We start from the raw sequence: 22633 nt of genomic DNA on the forward strand, positions 1-22633 counted from the left end.
GCGATTTCTACTTGACGTCGAGGGCAGATTGTCGGGTTTGTTTCGTTTTACTTTCATTGTTCCTTTAATGCATAATTATTCAAAGGGCTTATACATGTATATAAATATATATCATAATTATTATATTATAAAACAACCAATTCTACAGTTTATGAATGCATTGATGTGTAAAGTATCTGATACATAGATAATTGAAAACATCATAAAAGTACTCAATATTCAGGACATTAAGTCATATCTGTTTCTGGCACGTACAGTTGCGTGATGTTCATTAAATACATTAACAATATGCACGTCGTCACAAGAGTCAATTTCCAAAGAAATAATTCTTCGACGCTGGTCGGACATATCGGCTCACGGATCGACGCAAATATTGCCGGCGGTCTGCTTTCAATCCAGCAGAGGGAACTGGATGTGGACGCTCCACATTCTGGAACCGACATGTCGGGTTTTTCAGGATCTGCAATTCCGTCTCTTCTCCGTCGTGTTGGATTTTTGCATTCACAATACCCGGCTTACTTTGGTCAAATCTAAAGTACTGGTACTGCCTGAAAGGGTTAACACATGCATTAATTTATGAAAATAAGCATGACAAAATAATGTAAACAGTTAATGTCGACGAAAAGTGCTGGGTTAGTAACCGTTACGACATCAATGGTTTAAGTTTACTTAACATCTGAACATTCAAGTCTGTAACACGTACTTACATTATTCCTGTAACAGGTTTGAAGTACAATTCCAGGAAAGGCTTCCAGTGCCGCCATGTCCAGGTCGGGTACGAGACTGCCGTGTTGGTAACAGACGACTGGTCAACAAGCGCAGTTAGTTGTGCGAGAGTCTCACAGTCGTGGTTCCGGTATGTGTTTTTTATGTGCGCAAATCCGGAATCCACCAAACACCTTGCATGCCCTTTGACAGAAACAAAAATGTTTTGATATAATTGTACTGATAATGATATATTTGAAATGTCTTAATACAATGCTAAATGGTGTAAAAAAAACTCCATTTGTCTAATTATTAAAATGCAATAGAACATAATTGTAATTGTTTTTGAATATTTCGGCGCGTATTACCCCTTCGATAAAATAATAAAGGTATGGAATTGAAAAATGGTCAAAAAATCCTTTTAAGAAAGTTATTCGACACTACATAAAATTATTTGTCCGTAATATAATTTGTATACATACCAGGAACTTGCATGTGATACTCAATCAAACGATGTTGGCCGGTCATCACTCGCCACATGAAATAGCCCAGAACGTATCGGTTCTTGTTCTGCCCTGCAATTTAAATGCCTTGTGTGAAATCTTTATTTTTGCACTGCTTATATAACATACATGTAGAAAGAAGTGAAAAAGCTGCAAAATGATTCACTTTTAAAATACTCGTGTGAAAGCGAAATCAGCAAGACAACTGCGCGCGCATATGCACACGTTATACATGCACATACATACGCTCTTATATAAAATGTACATACCGGGGCACTTGTCTGCATGAATGGAACAAGTGTCAGCATCAGACTCGTAATTCTGCAGGGCCCAATCAAACATAGAAAGGACAGCGTCCGGGCCATGTGAAGTCTTTCCGTCCATGCCAATTGTTTGGTCCTTGTCTATCAGGACGTTCAGCTGGCGGGGAATACTGTCCACTCGAACGCCAAAGATCTGGACCTTCCTTAAAGTGTGGAAATAAAGCGGTCCTATCTGTCGGGAAAAGTGAATTAGACTCACGTTCTGGCTAAAATCAAACGTGAAATGGACATATCTGTCTGGACCTTCATTCGCCTCCTTACTTTTCCTGATGCAATCGTTGTATTCATCTCTTTCCTGAAGAATAAAAATCATTTTTCAAACGTTAAACAACTAAACAACGAGTGCAAAGTAAACGATTTAATAAGAATAATACAATTGATGAAGCAATTATTTTGATACATATGATAATACAAATGTATCAGATATATTTTGTTAAGAAGACGTTTGGACGCGACGAACTAACAAAAATATTGTGTAAAGCCTATTATTATTTCCTATTTACTACATGCAAAACTATATTATAATTATGTGCCAAAAAATATTACCTTTTGTGCTAAAAGAATGTGATTCCTGAGCGAGTCTGTAGCTGTCAATTTTTCTTCTTCCGTCACAGCATCCATAACACCCCTCCTGAGTGTTTCGCACTTGGCACAAACGTCATCACGTGGACCAGCGATTCGGATGTGCGGTAAACACGTGCGCCATATTTCCTTGAAGGCGGTAATTTCTATGACCCTAGAACCGGCTTCCGTGCATGTTGTCTGGTACTGTTGATGTAGGTTGGTCTTTGTTGAGTCAGGTGTTAAGTACACAGTCGGAACGTTGTCTATACCTCTCGGGGCGGCTGGCTGTGGTAGACCCCGTTCATCCGCATAGTTACGTATGAAGTGCACAACGCGCATGACATCATCATAACAAGTAGCATGCTTTGTCTTTCGTCCACGGTTGCCATGAACTCTAGGCGTCAAACCATGTTCTCTGACATGTTGCTGTAATGCTAAAAGCTGGTGCTTACCGATGTAAAAGAACAACATAAATGTTTTTTTACATACGGCACTACCCTCTACCCTAAACTCAACCCTGGCTCGCTTCTGTTGCTTCCCTCTTTTAGTTGTTTCCCCATCAACGTCTTTCAACAAGGACATAAAGTTAAGTTCCTTCTCCTCTTTGGCCAGCGCCCTGATATCTAACAAATGGTTAATAACAGTATCAAAATTAAAACGTTTATCACACTGATGTTTACAGCCGCATCCGTCCGACAAAAACTTACGCACGTTAAGAAATGCGTCATCGTGAACGTCGCCGGTTTCTTTTACATCCTCACCTTGGTCGCTTTCGTTATCTTCTGCGTCTTCGTTGCGGACCAGGTAATCCCGGACCCTGGTAGCAATGAATAATTCGGGTTCTTCAGGATCAATTAAGGGCGTTTCATCACACAGCACTTCCTGTGAGTTGGCCGGTGTCCGACCAAAATTCTCCGACAATACAGATTCTAGTTCCTGAAAAGATAGAGATGTGTATAGTATAGGCCTGATATCACACGTTTTGAAAATAACTTCATATGCATGTCAGTAAATTTAATATTTATTTTACTAACTTTCACTATACTGTATGCATAGAATATTAACTACAGTCTTGAATTAAAATAATAGCGAATAAGCGATGTTATAACTAACTTATTATTCCCAACAAATGTCATTGAACATATATGTCATTTAAAAAAAAATGTAGTCAAAGCTGTTAATCTAGATCAGAATTACAGTTTGATTTATACTGCGTACATAATAGCTAACTTTAAATGGAAATCGCACGGTATTCAGTCGCTTAAAAATAATTTAAAAGGATCTTTTCACGTTTTGGTTAATTGACAAAATCAAAAAAAGTTGTTTCAGATTCGCAAATTTTCGTTTTAGTTAGGATATTTGTGAGGAAACAGTAATACTGAACATTTACCATGGTCTAATATAGCCATTATATGCATCTTTTGACGATTTAAAAACCTGAAAACTATAAAGCGTTGCAACGCGAAACGATTGAATAATTTGGAGAGTTCTGTTGTTGTCGTTTAATTTTGTGAAACTACGAAGATTGCTTATATATAGTATAAAATACGGCTCTCATACATACCTGGCAGTTTGGCCGAGTGGTCTAAAAAAAATTTACTCCAGGACTCCGGGGATCACAGGTAATGCGGGCTACTTTTTTCCCTTTTTTAATTTTTATTCTTGATTTTAACTGGATGTTTTTAGATCCAATGTTCACATTTATCAATAAAAGCATTTAATGACAAACTTCAAAACATGCCAAAATCTGTAAAAGCCCCTTTAAAAAATAATCATTTTAGAATGTTGCACTTTGCTTATAGGTGATATTAAAGCGCTTAAATTTGTATTAAATCACATTAAATCTAGGTAAGGTAACGTTATTAAAATTCAAAAATATTTAAATTATAAATAATTTGCAGGTAACTTTCTGAAAAAAGACAAATAATACGAGTTACTTAAAGTATTCCGGTGCTGGGAATCGAACTACTGAACATCAATTTCATAGCGCTTCCGTGTACCCATTTAGCGCTTCCATGTATCCATTACACTACAGGCACAGCTGATAAATGTGAGAAGAAAAAAAGGTTCATATATAAACAATTTTTATTAAATGAAAACAAAAAACTATAATTATTAAATGAAAACACAGAAACGACCATTTTGAAATGTCAAAACAAATGATAATCAAATTTTTCTTTTATCAACGTACACCATTATTCGTTGCTCGTTTCAACAATGTTAGTATTAATTCAACTATCTAATCTATCATAACACCAATATTCGTTGCTCGTTTTTAAAAGCCATTTTAGTATTTATTTAACTATCTACATGTATCGTAAATACATGCTTGCAAACTACAATTGTGCATAAAGAATACAGTTTTATAACGTATTTCATAACTATCATGGCTTTCGATTTGGATAGAGCAGTTTACTAGATTTCTAAACGCTATTGAGCAAAACTGCAACATTTTGTTTTACTTTAACTTCAGACGGTTCATGATCATGTTATAAAAGCAATAGAAATTAACATATTTTAAAAAGAAACATTCATAACACTACAATCATGAACAACCAAATGCTTACCTCCATTCCTCATCCATCATGTTACTCCGAAAATAAAAACAATTCCACAAATAACTATTTTTACTCCAAACACTAAAATATTTCCCGGGTATAACAATGACGTCGGTTAAAGCGGGTTTTCCCAATAACGTCATAAATGTCATTTAGCCCGGTTTTCTCACGACGCGCCTCGTATATATATATTTATATATATATATGTTAACAGTTCCTTTAAATATGATTTCTCTATTCTGAGTGTTACATGTAAATGTTTTACGTAAAAATATGATATCTTATAAGCGTTTATATCACTAGAATCATATTTGTTTGTTGTATGTATTACTGTTTTGAAATATGAATTAAAAAAAAAAAAAAATGGTTTGTTGTAGTAAATGTATGCAGAAAATAGTACGATTCTTATGAACCATGAACTCTTTGAATGAACATTTAAATATGTTTCAGACACTTGTAAGTAAACAGATTATATATGGAGTCGTTTTGCTTAAAGTTCGTTGTCAGAAAGTATTCTTGTCGGTCCCCGAGACTTTAAGGTATTGGAAGTCGACCTTATATTGTTCCGAATGTCTCTTTATACCACCCGCACATCCATGTAACATAAAAATTTAAACTTCTTATACGAGTATCCAATAAAAAACTAAATAACTAGTATTTTTCAGAATTACCATCCAAAAGGCAAAATCCATCTTATTAAAATATAAAGATATAAAAAGGGATACTTCTTATACGAGTTTCAAATCAAAAACTAAATAACTAGTATATTTCAGAAATACCATCCAAAAGGCAAAATCCATCTTATTAAAATATAAAGATATGAAAAGGGAAAATTCGTTACATATATTGACTTTTCTATTTTCTTCTAGGCAATACGGATTTTGACAGAGAAATCATGTTTGCACATTGTTATTATTATGAAATCGGTATATTAATTATTTTCAGGTACACAATGGTCCGAGCAATCGCATACGTTGTAATTTTTAATTGTTCTTGCTAGCCAGCAAATCGAACCCACCGAAGCGAATGTTTTCTGTAAGTAGCTGAAATATTTCAATACTTCAAGGTCACCTAAGGCAATGACGTAGTGTATATGGTGTCCGCCCAGAGATCAAAAGGTCCCGGAATAGATCCGCATTCAATTTTTCCTCTTAACGACATCAAAAACTGGTTATACCCAGAAAACGCAATTTAGAATTCTTGTATAATTCTTCGACCAAGATACAATTGAGCTAAAATAAATAGGTATAAACTAAATTCATGTTAACCAATATTGTGTCTAGGATTATCTGTGTTTAAACATATTTATTTTATATTGAATATATTATATATATATATATATATATATATATATATATATATATATATATATATATATATATATATATATATATATATATATATATATATATATATATGTATTTATATATAGTTTATAGTGCAATACAGTATAAATATATATAGAGATAAGCTATATCAACATATATAAGTGACTTCAAATAACTTTTTAATATATTTCATTGTTAATTTAAATTTCAGGGAACTGCTGGGAAACTTAGTCGAAATGTTAAACATGGAGCAGTGCCGCAACAGGTTTACTTTGACGCACACGATGAAATGAGTAACAACACATGAAATATTTCACAATACGCTTACTAGCATCTAAACGCACTATATCTTTATGCGTACTTGATTTTATTTTCTCTATGCGTACTTTTAATTATTTATAATATTTCAATAAAGCTCTTATATCCACTCCTGTCGGGTTATAACTACGTTTTAATATTACGTTGAAGCCCTATACATAAGTCAATGTGTCTTTACAAAAATAATGACATGAAAAGAAAGTGATTTGCTTTCGAACGTCATTCGAAATATTCTTACATTACCCCGTACAGTGATGTTTTTCCCAGTGTATAGGATACATTTTCTCCATTGTTTTATTATCGTTTGTTGAAAAACGCACGACAGAGATTGTTTTGTCATTTGTCAGGTGTATTGCCTGTCAATCACGGGTCTATATGTGCTGCCATAACCTCTGGTTCAGTAAGCCACAAATAGAATCACGTCCTGAAGCAATTGAAGTAAATGGCCTGAATTCGTGTTTTACATTCACACTCATCAAGCACGAAATACTGACAGAACACACTGAAAAGTTATTATATTTGTTAAGGACCGCACATTTAGTATTTACTTTTTTCTGCGAGAAAGCAGTTCACATGGAATGTTTCAAGAACAAAAATTAACGATAACTATAGACGAGAACATATCATGATAGTGTAGTGATCAACTCGAAATTAATTGTTCCAGATTATTATTAATGCCTTGTTTACATGAATTGAAGCAAATTATTAAAATGTATGAATATTTTGCATGACCAATACAAATACAAGCCATACTACACAGTATTGATAAGATAATATTAAATCGGCGAAATGACAGTTATGATTAAGACAACTCGAATGGTACTTTAACAAAAGTAAAATTTGCTTAAAACTATTTCACGAAGTACCAAACAATTAACCTCCAGAAACTTTATCAGGACGTACACTTTTGTTATTATCCACTACTTAACAGAACGAACACTATCTTTAAAGACAAAATAAACAAGAAATATCTTTAAAAAAGATATACGGCGTTGATAGTTCAATGAATGAGATCAATGATAGCGAATGTCTTTTTCTGTGCAGTTCTTAGCTGCATCACACGCAGTACGGGATGTTACGCGGGGTTTTCGCGGCTTATTTTACATTATTACATATTTCTGGTCATAAACCTATAGATACAAAACAGAAAACCAAAAGAAGAATGGAAGTGAAATTAAAACATATGAGTCAACCGACCACACGCGAAGTATCCGTATTTATAGGCGCGTTCTTCGAACAACCCTGTTTTAGTGGTTTGTCCGGCGTTGCTATTTGATTCGATTATTAACAGTATCGAGAATCATCGCGCTCATGCTTAATACATTACAATATGGTGGAATAATTATTGTTAAATTAATCAAAAATAATATTAAGAATCTATTATTGACATACCATAATTTTTTTTGCTGAATATCTTCATTTAACATATTTCTTGTCTAAAGAAAATTCCTAATCACCTAGTTCACGGATATCGTCTTTATTATATAACGATTATTTTACTGGCCGCGAACTCCGGTGATGACCTGTATATAAACTCTGACATCCAGACACACTAACCGCGAATTGACCCGATATCTCACGGGTTGAAATGCAATGCATTAAAGTGAGGCCTCGCTTCCACTGCTCTTTATACTTTTACATGTTAACATGTTGACCGGAATATGGAAGTAAGTACTAAATATGAGAACATAGCCTTCAAGTATAAAAGCTTTTGCCATGGCAATCCTCTGAAAATAAAAGGTGCACGCACAAACTGTATTGATGTCGAGAATTGAGTGTAAAACTGTTCTTATCTATTAAGCCTTTTCATTAGAGATAAAATTGTTTCATGCAGTAAAACAGTGTTACAAAGACGCGTATATGTTTCCAATGTTCTGGTGGTATACTCAAATCAGCAAATGGAATAAATGAAGTGTATTCATTCGTACCTAGCCGCGGGAAATTTTATTTGAATTTTAATGGACACTTACAAAGGTCAGGTAAGGTGAAAAGCTGGCTTAATTCAGCACGCCGAAAAAAAGGAACAAACGCCATGGAACGGTCAAGTCAAAGCATTTGGATAAAATCGGTTGAGGGCTAGCCGAAATTAATTCTTACCCTATATTTAATCGCAAACCAATTGCGCGCAAAACCATCTTTGATCAAATGTTTCTTTTAAGGCCGAAAATGAAAACATAAACATTTCATGTCAGAACGTAAAGCGTGAATTGAATGCAGCACACAAAATAAAGTGTACTAGTATCGAAGTATCAGAAAACTATTTAACCGTTTAGGGGATAGGTTTCGAACTTATAAGAATTCCAAAATATGGCCTATCTATAAAAGGTATTCAATTATCAAGTTAGCGAAGTATATACACACTATTAAATCAAACAAGCAGTAGGAAAGATCGTAAATAAGTTTCATCCACGTTGCAAAAAATAGCTCTACTACTTGTAGCTTCTGAGACTAAAGTATTACAACACAGAAGACATGGGCGCAGACGCGTTCTATGGAGATATGATACAATTGTTTTAAGACGATATTTACTATGTAATATATGAATTTGAAGTTCCGTTGACCAATGGCGAATTAAAAGAAACACTACATTTTTTAACCAAACCAAATTCATCAGGACATATATATGCCATGCGAAGGTCTCTTAGGGATATAATCATCTTATCACGGGAAATTAACGATTTCAAAGTAAAAATCATCAAATTTGTTATTAAGGCTAGTATTTACATTGTGATTAATCTTGCTAATATATCGTTCATTATATAGGTTATTACTATTTTAAACAATATTTGGTCTCTTAATAAAACAACAACAAATGAAACTTTCAATTTAGATTAAGTGTGTTTTTCAGACTAAGCATTAAATCCCTCGTTATTTTAATGGTGGTGAGAATAGGTATTGTGATATTCAACAAAGTTGCCATACGAATATATGATAATATGAGGGATGTAGATTATTATTCGATAACTGGTTGAATATTGAAATCCAAAAATCCAATTCGAATATTCGATCTTTTGTGAAGAAATAAAGTCATACTCTGCATAACTATACAGTGTTTATCCCTTCATTAAAATATCGCCTGCAAGACTATCACAGCTTTCATCAAAGTGGAGCCTATGTCTATAGATTACGCGATATTGCGCATGATTTTGATGGAAAAGTTTTTCATTCGGGAAAACACTTATATGTTCTCTATGTTCTATGTTCTTCAATGTCATGGCCCTTTGACAAATGACGGATTTAATGAAGCCAAGTATGAAGAAACTACAGACGCCTGTAATATATTTGTTTCGACTAATAAACGGTATTCAAGAACACAAAACAACGACACTTTTATTCGAATAATCAATTTGTATCTTGTTTTCAGTATCAATAATCATAGTTATTATAGATACTGCTTTCAATTATATGAAATATAAATTGACATATTTACACATAATGATATTTGGTTTTGGAAATAATCGAATCGTTGAAATTCTTAGCTAAGCCAGTTAAAATAATTCGACAAGGAACTTCTTATATCACACGTTCTCGATTATTTTTGTGTATTACTCGTTGTATAAAGTTAAGAATAGAAAGAAAAAACAAATAATTTGAATACAAAAAACAATCATATTTTATGTTACAAAATGCTTTATATACACTGTAAACACTGAAACACTCTAACTACATACATGAATGAACATTAATAAACGTGTTATATACATCTTAAGTTGATTTTGTTAGCACGAAGTTTGGCGATCCTTCTTTATATCTGTCTCGGCGTTGCTCGTGTCACATTATCGGCTTTAAAAGAAAGATCTTGAACAAAATATTATCTTATGATGCCCTTCATTTTTATGCAAATCGAGTTATTCAATTTCGACGGTAAGGCAAAGCAATAATCTAACCAAAGGCAATCCCAAATTATCAATACGTGTTGTACCCTAGCATCTAAGGTCACGCTATGATCGCCAATCAAGCAAAACGAGAACCAATGGTCAGGTTTATGTCCTGATTATAATGGTATTCATGAACTTCCCAAGCGTCCGTGCTAGTATCCTAGACCTACAAAAAGTATATGCATATGGTATAGGCCATTGGTAATTTACCTTTTATAAATTATTATTCTAGAATTCGTGCCTGATAATATTTCTGGAGTTTCTCTATTCCTCTGTATGGAATCCCGTTCTAAATTAATGATCGAATGATTGACCCGGGTGCGTTTTTGTGAAGACAATGTATTAGTTAAGACAAAAAAGTGTCGTTTTCCGGAAACTAAACAGTATTTTAATGTTGTTTGCCATCGTTGCAGTTGGTTAATTCATATGGTTATTTCGAGGTCGCTTATAATCGAGAACTGACTAGAAACATGAATACTACAGCAATTCCTCTGCTCAAATTCTTAATTAATTGAAAAACAAATTTGACAAGGTCGAATCTTATTTAAACACGAATTCATTAATTAATTTATTTATTAAAGCTTTTTTTAATTTAATTGAATCATATGATAATCAGATCAAAGACTTAATACACACTCATAAGTTACGACTCTTAAGTATAACATTTGGCACAAATTATCAAATTCTGAATATTAAGGTACAGTTATTAAGTTTTATTAACATATAAATTGAGTAACCGGCCAGATCTTGCTCGTAAAATGACACGTATTTATTTGTGTATTTCAACTTTTTGCCTCAGCGTTAATAAGTAGAACAATCGATTGTCAAACTAAATCGACGACGTCAACGTTCCTTCAAAAAGAGTTATGTACTTTGTTCAGTGAAGAACAACACAACAATATATTAGTATTTAGTATTTATTAGTATTTATTAGTATTTAATGACCCTTTGTATTTTGTGCAAATTGAAAAACACCTAGCTCTCATATGCTGATGTATTTATATATAATCGAGTACTATTAATGTTTCATTATGAGACTTTTAAATGTCAAATTAAAACGATTTATCGTACATTTTACTTACTACGACAAATGTATTTTCAAGAAAACATCAGGCTCAAATATGTATGCTATATTTAAATTTTCTAATTGAGAGATAAAGGTTCTTTGCACAAATTAGCTCTAGTAACAGACTAGCTACCAACTGGATAAACCTCCAGTTCATGGTATTGATCTCTCATTGTATAATTGGAAATAAATTTACACCAATAGCAAACAAGAAAAATGTGATCTGCCTGATTGAAAACCATAATGCATCATATTCACAATTGCAATTCAGAATCCTTGAACAATTAAAGAACTACGCGCGATAACGAATGCTGATTTGTATTTTTAGTGTTTATCTTTGTATTTACTTATAAATGTTGGGGAGTGTATTCGTAAATTTGTAATTATATAAGGAGCAAATGTAAAATATCTATTACAGCAGTAAGGTGTGATTCCTTCATATTAACTTTACGGACATTTAACAAAATTTCCGTCTTATGCTTACAGACAATGACTGATTTTAAGAATAAACGTCTCGTTCATCAGTTCTCACATGCGTGACTATTTACTACACATTTAGTAGAAATGTAACGTTTTCTGTTGAACTTCATGTTTATTATTCATAGCTGATTGAAAAGAGTAGTTTAATCTTTTGAGACAAGTTTTACCCTTTCTTACGTTTTGTTTACTTTACTAAAAACAATTTAGATGGAGATAAAACATATATCTCTCTTGTAAGCAATATTAAGATACCTTTTTTCCCTTACATCCCTCCTTTGCCTATATAGCAAACAAACAAAAACTCTGTTTTTGGTACTAGCCGCAGGGACTCGCATACCGGCTGTCCATTTATTATTATACTTAACATAATAACCATCATCAAAACGTCAAACATACATCACATAATACAATCTTTCTAACAGTCATCATACAGTGACATTCTATGTAAATTTAGTTCAATACATATATCAATTATTTAATTTCATATATAATTTCCATAATATGAAATATTAACACATTATTTTAAAAAAATAACATGTATACCGTGCGAGTTCCCAAAGCTGAATGACGAAAACTGACCACGTTTTAACCATGCACGAAAACTTCGTGCTTCTAGAGCGCCTCTAGCGGCAAATTCATACTAAAGGGAAAGTAATTTTCGACTCATTCAATAAATTTCAAACATCGAAAATTATATATATATATCAAAACATACGCATTTGTTGTTTATATAAGTAAACTACTTGTTATCGCTTTATATAGCATATTTCGTTCTGTTCATGTAATTGTTACGAGCTTCGTGCTTGAAGCATGGCTAAAATACAATTTTATAGCATTTACCATAACAACACATTAGAAAATACATAAAAATGTCTTAACCCGCCTTAATTGATGATACAATAAATCGGTGGTGTTGTTTAAATTAGGGGTAGTAAGCTCCAAATAAATACGAATCAACCATATCTTTAATAAATAATTATTTTATACATACTTAATTTCATACCCTAACGTTTTACAGGTATGAAATCCGTACCTCAGATATGCGACTTTGGATTTTAGACGATTTCATCACTTGTAGATTAAATACTTATTTCGACAATATTACTGATCCGCCCTTCATATGATAATCTGTCATCTTTTTCAACATGACATATAAAGTCTAATGACTGTGATATGCTCGTACTCGCTTGGCTCTTATTTCTTTTTAAGCACGAAGTCTCCATGACGGACCAGTTTTGATTGCTGTATATTCATATGAATGTTTTACCTTGGCACGAATTCTTCGAGGACCGGAGTGCGCTCAGTCTCGATCACAATTTTCACAATGTTTTTTTTGTTCAGCGCGAAATCACTTCAACGCACATACAGGTTTTAATCAATCGGGCGTGCATGACTAGTTACACGCAATGATTTATTTTCAAATTGTTGCCATTGACTTAACCTTTAAAAATTCGACTACAACAGAAAATTTGTATATATTTTGTGATAACATTAAAACTGCCTTTGCATGCTTTATTTCTTTCTTCTATTTCTTACATGTATATGAGTATCGTATAAATGTGCTGTCTAACATAAATTTATATCAATAAAATAAAAGTTTTTGTTGGAAGTATAACTGTTTATTTATAGAAATAAATATAAACAGATATCCAGCAGAGCTCTTCAGCGTCAGTGCTACATGTGTATTAAATAAAGCGATCGGTTGTGTATGAGAATTATGCACATTTTTGGATTGGGATGTTATTTCCGTTCGGCAACACAAAACGCAAATCCTGAATAAATTAATATGATATAAAATATTTCATTCAACGCTTACAAGCCAATTATAACATAACAGTTCTATGCATCTTTTGTTATGAACGATATTATAATGAACATATTATATTCACGATTGCATGATAACAACTATCATGAAACTAATGCATTATAATAGTATTACATGCATTATAATACATGTTTATCTGTTACAAGTAAGTTGTAAAATTGTATAGCTTAAGACATTGAAATATGTGCATAGCATATTTCGAATGAAAAATATCTGAATTTGCTATACGGAAAACTCCAGTTATTATTAAGAAAACTCTAATTACACATACACAATAGAAATAATTATAAAGTCAAATTTCTTAGTAACGTCGGACTATCGGTTTTAAGAATACATCAATGCGTCATTTAATTCTCTACAGTATTTAATGTCTGTCGTATATACGGATAGAACAATATATGCATACGTCAATTCTAATATGACTGCACAAAGCATTTTTTAAATATTTTTAAAGTCCTTACTTTCCCAACCGATCAAGTACAATGAACAAATTTGAGTATTTCATGCAAATAGATGAAAATACACAATCAATATTGCAAACAATTAATCTCCAGAAACCCTTCCATGGGGGAATATTTTGTTCTTACAAAAGACTTTCAAAACAGAAAACAAATTAAAAACACAGAATGATTAAAACAAGGAGCAACGCTTTGGAACGATCAAAGCAAAGCATTGGATGTTTAAATCGCTTTGAGGGCTTTCTGAACCTTATACTAACTAAAAAAAATCGCAAACCGAACACACACCCAAAACACCTTTGATTAAATGTATATATGGCAGCAGAAAATGAAACATGAGTTAAATGTATTAGTGTCAAAAGTATAGGATATCTATTAAAACGATAAGTGGATATGTATTAAAGTTAGTTTATTATCAAGAAATAAAACGATTGGTGAAGTTTTTGTAAAGGTATTATAATATAAAGAAATGTATGCGTAACACATTGTCAAACAAACTAGTTTAAATATAAATCGTGAATCTGTTCATCCACTCTATGAAGATCAGAGGCACACGGGCGAGTTTTATACAGCATTGCCAAATTTTACCCTTTTGATAAACAACGTTTTATCATGAAATTGGCAAACTTACATTTACGCTACAGTTTTAAGACGTCACTATATAATTATGGATTTGACATTCAGTTGACCAATAGCGAATTTGAGCTCACATTACTTTTTTAACCAAACCAAATGTTAAAGATGCCATACCAAGGTCTTATATGGATAGTACAAACCAAAGGGGACATAAACAATATCAAAATCATCACATGTGTAGGACAGGCTAGTTTGTAAATCGCTGTTACTAATAGCTAGATTAAGCACATCAGCACTAGAATAATAAGTGTTCTCAATTGTTGGTTCTCGGTGATAAATCTTCGTTACAATGTATTTATTATTCATAACATGTGTAATCGATAGTGTTCAAATCATCAATATTTCTGCTGCTTTTACACGAGGTATATTTGTCTTTGGTTAATACGTTGTCAGTTTGTGCCCGTCGTGATAGAGTTTGTCCCAGTCAAAACTAAACATAAATGAATGTTACTGTGATGCAACAATACATTCATCAGTTTTCATCCCTTCATATCGCCTGAAAAACGTTAATAAATAACGTTTTCTAACCTCGACACGCCAACACCAAAGTGGGGCCTACGCCTAAACATTACGCGATATTCCGAATGATTTTGATGGACATGTGTTTCTTCCCTTATAACACATGTAAACGGGTATTGCTTTATTTTATAATGCAACTTCAAAAATATTGTGTTTTTTAAAACATTTATAACGGGTATTTCGGTAAGTTAAACACGTTTTTACACTCTCGCGTTACTGAAGGCCCCCCCCCCCCCCCCCCCGTTTCTACGTGCACTGGTAGCATAACTAATAATGTCCACGACAAACGACGGAATTAATAATGCCAGATATGGAAACTAAAAAAGCCGGCTTTATATTTCTTTCGACCAATTACCAGTATACACGGTAAAACAACAACGACAAGACGTTTAATATTCGAACAATAAATGTGTGTCTTCTTTTCGGTCCTAATTGGTGTCAATAATCAGGGGGATTATGGAAACTACGTCTGGTTCATATATTCCAAGCTATCAAGGACTCATCAAGAAATTTACTTATTTAAACATTATTTTTTGGTTTTTAAATAATCGAATCGTTCACATTCTTAGCTATGACAGTTAAAATAATTCGACAAGGAATATCGAAAATGAAAAGTCCATTAGTTTCTCATTACTCGGTGTGTAACGTTAAGAATAAAAAGAAAAACAACACATATTTTCGATGAACGAACATCATGGTTAAATAAATTATACATACTGTAAACCACGAAATACTCGTATAACATACATGAATGAACATTCAAAAAATATGATATACATCTGAAGTAGAATTTGCTTGCAAACAGTTTGACAATCCTTCTTAAAGTCTGTCCCAGAGTTGTGTGTGTCACTTTATCGGCTCATGGAGACAGCGCTTGGACAAAAGATTATCTAATAATGCCGGTCATTTGTTTGCAAATAGAGTTATGTTATTTCGTCAGTGTAGCAAATTAAATACGTTGACCAAAGGCAATCCCAAAATATCAACATGCATTGTTTCATTATCATCGATATATAACACTAACATGGCATACGGTTACTTACAGGTTTATTATTCCAAAAACGTATATGTGATGGAAGTCCTATTAAATTCATGTCTTATTATTCCATAAAGATGACATTTAAGGTCAGCATCAAAATTTCATTGTCATTGCGTAACAAACTGAAATATTCTTGTACGATACCTTTTTCTCCAGTGATTAATGCGACAGGACCTATATCTGAATACGTTTATTTAAATCATGTTGATAGTGTTGTTTAATTTATATCAGCTTCTATCTGCTTGTCATATTTCACCTTTGTTAAAACAAATTTACAAACAGTGCGTTTCAAAAGCTTAAGGGTTGAAAGTATTTTGTATGCTTTGATGTGTGGAATTTAACATGCATTTAGGATATTTTACTCAACTGCTTACACGAACTTGTTATTAGTATAATAATTTATACTGCTCAAAGATATACTCTTTTTTTCAAACAAGAAAGAAAAGTAGCATGTATTGCAATAGTAATAATCAATTAACTAAATTAGCAGACAAATTATTGTTAAAAACGCTAGCCTTTATCAATTTTATGTACTCAAAGCATCACATGGCAATATGTGCATTCTACAAAATATTCGGCATTATTGTGTAAACTTATTATGAAATGTGAATATATTCAAGGATAATTCTGACTATTATATTCTTAAACAACTGACCAGTCTATATACTTTTGCTTGAATTGTTTATATCGCATTTACCGATCGCATTTAGTTTATTTTATTGTGGCGCGATTGGTAATTTATCGTTCATACCAGGTTATCGAAAGCTTTTATCTCCTGATCATGTTTCTGGCGTTTCATTCGTCCTAGATATACATACATAGATGTTTGTCAAGACATGATGGTGCCCTTTCTTAGCATATTATGGTGATGTTTGATTAGTTTTTTAGTATTGTGTTCTTAACGTTATCTTGTATTAGCTTTTATACAAGACATATAAGGCATATTACAAAACGATCAAGTGTGAATTATGTGTGCGGTTTTAAGAATATGATTCAATCAATCAATTGTAATTGATTATGTTTATCTTCTATAAAATTTCACTGAATGTCCAGAAAGCTTTAGCAATCATCATCATTGGTCTGGGTGTCCAAATTATATTTGCATATGGCGGAATTTATTAAATCGCTGAGGGGTACAGCCAACCGCTGTCATAGATTTAAGCCGCGCTATGGAAAAAACGAGGCTTAATGCATGTGCTTAAAATGTCGTAAGACTGTGCGGACTGCATTAAGCCCAGTTTTTTCCAGAACGATGCCCGTTATATAACTGAAACTATGCCTTCTAAACATATAACAACCAGTACTTTCTGTTATAAGATGAAACTTCAAAAACTATATTCACATGTGCTTTAGTAATACGCGAAACACCAAGATTAGTAGAGACGCGTTGTCCTATTTTCAGACAATTATAGAATAAAGTGCACTCAGTCTTTGTTGAGGAATCGCCGATGTAATTAACTCTATTTATCTTCCTTCAAAGATTCCCTTTAACGCCCAGAGATTTGTGGCAATCTGTATCATTGGTCTGGTTGCTCACCACAAAACATACAGATGACGGAATGAATAAAAACCTAAGGGATGCCATATATTTGTTTAGGCTTACAAACTTTATATACGACGAAAGGGCAACACCACATTAAGTTGAATACTGAAAGATTGCATGGCTTTAGTAGAATATGTAGTCATGACCAAATTCAGATACCATGAATTGCTGTCACCAATCTTTATGTTATTAGTTTAAAACCACAAGTATTTACTGTTTGCTACTCTGACTCACATTTCAGTTTAATCATTAACACGTTCTGTTACTTAATTCACATAATCTGCTGCATTCTAGTACTTCTCGTTTAACTTGTGATTCAGATTTCGATATATGTGATAGTTTGGGACACATGTTGGATGAAGTTTTGTTAAACGGCTCGTCCTGGAGCATTTTCAGTAACATCTTAGTGCAGTCAGCTTATCTGAAACGGTCTCCTAACCTAATCTGTCTCGAGTGAGATCATCGTGTTGTATGTATCTACAAAATTAAACTCTACCTGACTGGACAGTTCATTTAGAAGTATGCATGTGAAAATACAACCCTTTACAACAGTCACATAACAGCACTGTTGAAATGTATTTAACAGGTTTTCATGATTCATAATAAAAAAGTACGAGCTTATAGCCCAAAATATTAGTTTAAATGAACAGTATCATTAAAAAATATTTTCATTCTCTTTTTAAGATATTAATATTAAACTTGTTTTATATATGATATGATATGAAAATAGATTAAGTGTAAATATTCAATCTTTTAATGTTAATTAAGTTATGAATGCCCTTCGCATAGCATAATATTATGTTTTAAAAATCTGCAATTCAGATGAATGATTGTGAAATTTTCAATAATAAAACCAGAAAACTGTTTCTAGTACATGTTTTAAAGTTATGTAACGTGTTTCCTTTATTGCAATTGTCTACTGTTGTCACTAACATGTTAAGAATGTTGTATGGAGGGTATCTGTCATATCTGCTCATACATATGCTGTATGTTTTGTTTTGTTTTTAAATTACTTATGCTGCATTTTAGCTTTTAATATAAGGGGTCTCATCTGTCTGAGTGTGTCTGAACGTGTCTAATGTATATATATAGGTTTTTCATTATAGTTGTTGTTATTGCTTTTTCTTAGCTGATAAAGCAAATATAAGAATAAATAAGGTTTCAATTCGGAACCTGACACATTTTTTATCAGATTATTTACAGAAATATAATAATTCCCATCAACTGACCTATACTTTGCAATAGGCTAATTTTAATATTGAATACAAAATTCGAAGCAGGTTTATCAAATCACAAGTTTTGTAACCACACCTATCTGAAATTGTAATACTGATACAAGTTAACATTCAACTTTCATGTGATTGCCAATTTGTGAAAACGAGTGTTTTCATTTATTTCATAATTGTTTTGTAGGCGTTCAACACACAGAGTTTAACGAACGTGCATTTGTATTCACCAAATAATGTAATTTGAAACAGGACTGACTTGTCAAGTACCGTTTTCTGAAATTCTTATTAAAATCCTTCCTCAATTAGCCATTGATGCAGTTTAAAATTGACTTCATATCTTCAGTCACACAGTATGTATATACATGTATCTAGTTTACGTAATAACTGTTACTGTAGTCATTGTATGTACTATGTTGTTAATGTTTGAAGTTGATGTGTGGAGTTTTATTATTAACACTTGCAAACAGTACAGAATACGAATACGACGCCTAGTCTCGACATTTGTTTGATATTTGAAATGGACCAACACAAAGGGCTTGACAAAATAGAAGCTTGAGGTTAAATATTCCCGAATGATTGTACGGACTTTGTAAACAATTTTGGCTTTCTGGTCTCATTTGATTAACTTTAAACTGTTAAAACTTAATATGTGCAATCTATAAAGCGATAAGAACTTTTTTTTAAACTGATACTAAATACTTGCGGTTTCATTTACATGCAATACTATTTGAATTACAATAACCAAATAACAATAAATGCAGGTTATCGTTGTAGCATGTTCGTAACGAAAATCCAAATGCAACAAGAGCTTGTCACAATAGTGTCAAATCCCCGCCGAAATGTGTTTGCTTGTATGCTAACATTTGTTTTAGAGAGTAGAATAATATTTGTAAAACATGGCACATGTGTCATCTATTTTTATTTCAAGGACCAATTAGATTTATAGTGTTGGAGTTATGCGGTAGAGAATAAATTATATGGAAATGAAAGAGAGGTTATTAAAAAAGTGACCATGAACAGAAACTGTTCTTGATCACAGTGTTTTTCCTTAAACTCATCTTTTCATTTTACAGTGAATACTTCAGTGTTTAAATTAATGTATTATTGTAAAATTAGATAAAGGAATATATTAAAAATTGAAAAGCTAAAACATTTTAATATGAAATTAAATTAAATATAATTTAAAATAAAATATATAAAAAATAAAAAATACAGGGAGATAATTAAAAAACTACGGCCGAAAGAGTTATGTTTCATGTTCACTGCACTTCTCCTAGTTGGCATCGTTTTATATTTCTAGTTTCAAGTTTAATCCCTTCAGTAGATTTAGAGTTATGCTCCGGACAAAAAAATACTATGAAATTAAATAAAGGGAGATAATTCAAAAAAAGGTAGATAAAGTTATGGTTCTTAGTCACTGCTCTTCTCCTACTTGCCATCTATTAATATTTCAAGTTTCAAGTAAATCTCTTCAGTGGATCTAGAGTAATGCTCCGGACAACAATTTACTTTGAAATTATATAAAGAGAGATAATTCATAAACTAAGGTAGATAGAGTTATGATTCTTAGTTATGGTTATTTATGGCAAAAACGTTCTAACGCTGTTTTCATACGCGTTTTAATAAAGTTTTTACATTGGGGTATTTTCAATATTCATGGTCCGAGTAATACCATTACTTAAAAAGGGCAGCCTAAACGAAGTCAATAATTACAGAGGTATTACTCTTCTTAGTTATTTTGGAAAACATTTTACAAACATTTTCAATAAGACATTTGGCCGGACGAGACTTATTATACATTGTATGCATATGTATACTGGGTTTCGGTCAGAAATGAGTACCGTCGATCATGTATTTGTACTGCACGGCTTATTAATGCTAGATTAACCACTATATTGTGCTTTTATAGGTTTCACGAAGGCTTCGACTTTATAGTTAGGAATAACCTATCGTAAACATTTATTCGATTTTGAATACTTGGAAATATTAGTTATCAAATGAAATCAATTTATAACGCCATACAACCAAAGTTTAAACATGGAAACACTTCAAGCGACATCTTTGAATATATGCTTGGTGTAAGGAAGGGTGACTGTTTATCTCCTTTAATGTTGTCATTGCATCTTAATGATTTGAGAACTGAATTTTACATGAAAGGCTTTAATGGCATCGATGTTTACTCTTTACAAATGTTTCTCTCTTTGTGCGCCGATGCTATGATAACCTTTGCTTATACCACTGCAGAATTATAAAACGGCTTATTTGTTAAGCGATTACTGTCACAAATGAAAACGTGAGGTTAATACTGAAAGTTTAAATTTCACAGAGGCTGTCGCTCCTTTATTTAAGACAGAAGGGACCTAATGAGATTGGTAATATTCGGGCGATTGCGCCGCATTCGGATATCTACGTCAAAGTCCAGAAATAAAACCTAAACCACAGAATAAATGAGTGCGTTTAAATTTAAGAACTAAAAAACGAAATTAATGTGTGTGTTTCTATTGTAAAACGTTAAGTATTCATCTTCTTAAGATAACCAACGTTGTTCTGCTGTGAAATGAAGGCAGTATAATGAAGACACATTACTATTATCGTATGCTTTATTCACATTAAATATATATTAATGTGAATAAAGCATATATATATATATATATATATATATATATATATATATATATTACCAGCATGTGACGTCAAACAAAATGTGTTACTCCGCATCACTATTGTCATTTGAAGACCTAATATATGTACAATACCGCACCCTACAATAACATATATACTATGTATACTAATATGTATATTTATACTATAAATAGAATAGTACCGATATTTAATGATACATATTTGTTTTGTTTCAATGAAAAGTATTACTACTATGTATAATGAAACACAATTAACATTGTAAACAGTGTATTCGTACTTCGTTCAAGCGGGCTTTTTGCCTTCTGGATGTGTTGTTTTATAAAACATATTTATGTTTTCTGAAACTTATCATTTTGAATATTTCTTTAAGTGAAGGTTAAGCCGGCGTCCATGATCATTAATGACGTTTTGATACCTTTTTTGCACATAGTCATTTTCCTGTTATATATAGGTTGGTTCAAAAATGCTACCATTAGACAATGTGTTATCAAGTTCGCGTTTAAAACTTTATAATGTTGTCAAATCTCTAACTTGCCGCTTAATAAAGGCGAGTCTTGATGCGTGTTTTTTATTTTACGTGAAACTGTGTTTAAAATTATTTGCGTCATAATGTATACAAGCTATTGTGATTAAACTTCGTTCGGACACACATCAGTACGTATACACATATATATGTGTTTCATATGCAATATTGTTTAAGGGTTAACTTCAATGCTGGATAACACAACTAATTAATGCACATCTTATCGCAAAACTTGTATTGATGTTTGCGATGTTTACGAAAAACTGACAACCGTACTGGGCAGATGTTGCTTAGGTTATGCAAATAGCTGACCATCATTTATGGATGAATTAATGTCGTAATAGTATAAAATGTCAAGCCTAGTATTATTTGCTTGAGGATGAATTTAGTTTCGGCACAAATCCGTGTTTATTACTATATATCTAAATGTTTCCGTACTTTTAGCAAACGTAAGAAAAAAGACTAGAATGGCTCAAGAAAACAATGATAATACTG

At 32.4% G+C, this 22633-nt stretch overlaps 1 protein-coding gene across 1 annotated transcript; it reads right to left on the reverse strand.

Moving 5' to 3' along the window:
• Nucleotides 1–219: 219 nt before the first annotated feature.
• On the reverse strand, nt 220–3129 carry LOC127842930 (uncharacterized). Its single transcript, XM_052372730.1, has 5 exons — nt 2078–3129; nt 1478–1821; nt 1188–1280; nt 708–909; nt 220–548 (listed from the first exon to the last, which is right to left on the reverse strand). Exons 2-5 carry the CDS (start codon nt 1590–1592, stop codon nt 308–310), a joined length of 651 nt encoding a protein of 216 aa, XP_052228690.1. The 5' UTR covers nt 1593–1821; nt 2078–3129; the 3' UTR covers nt 220–307.
• Between the last annotated feature and the right edge of the window lie 19504 nt (nt 3130–22633).

This window comes from Dreissena polymorpha, chromosome 8, assembly GCF_020536995.1.
Source record: "Dreissena polymorpha isolate Duluth1 chromosome 8, UMN_Dpol_1.0, whole genome shotgun sequence".
Classification (NCBI taxonomy): Eukaryota; Metazoa; Mollusca; class Bivalvia; order Myida; family Dreissenidae; genus Dreissena; species Dreissena polymorpha.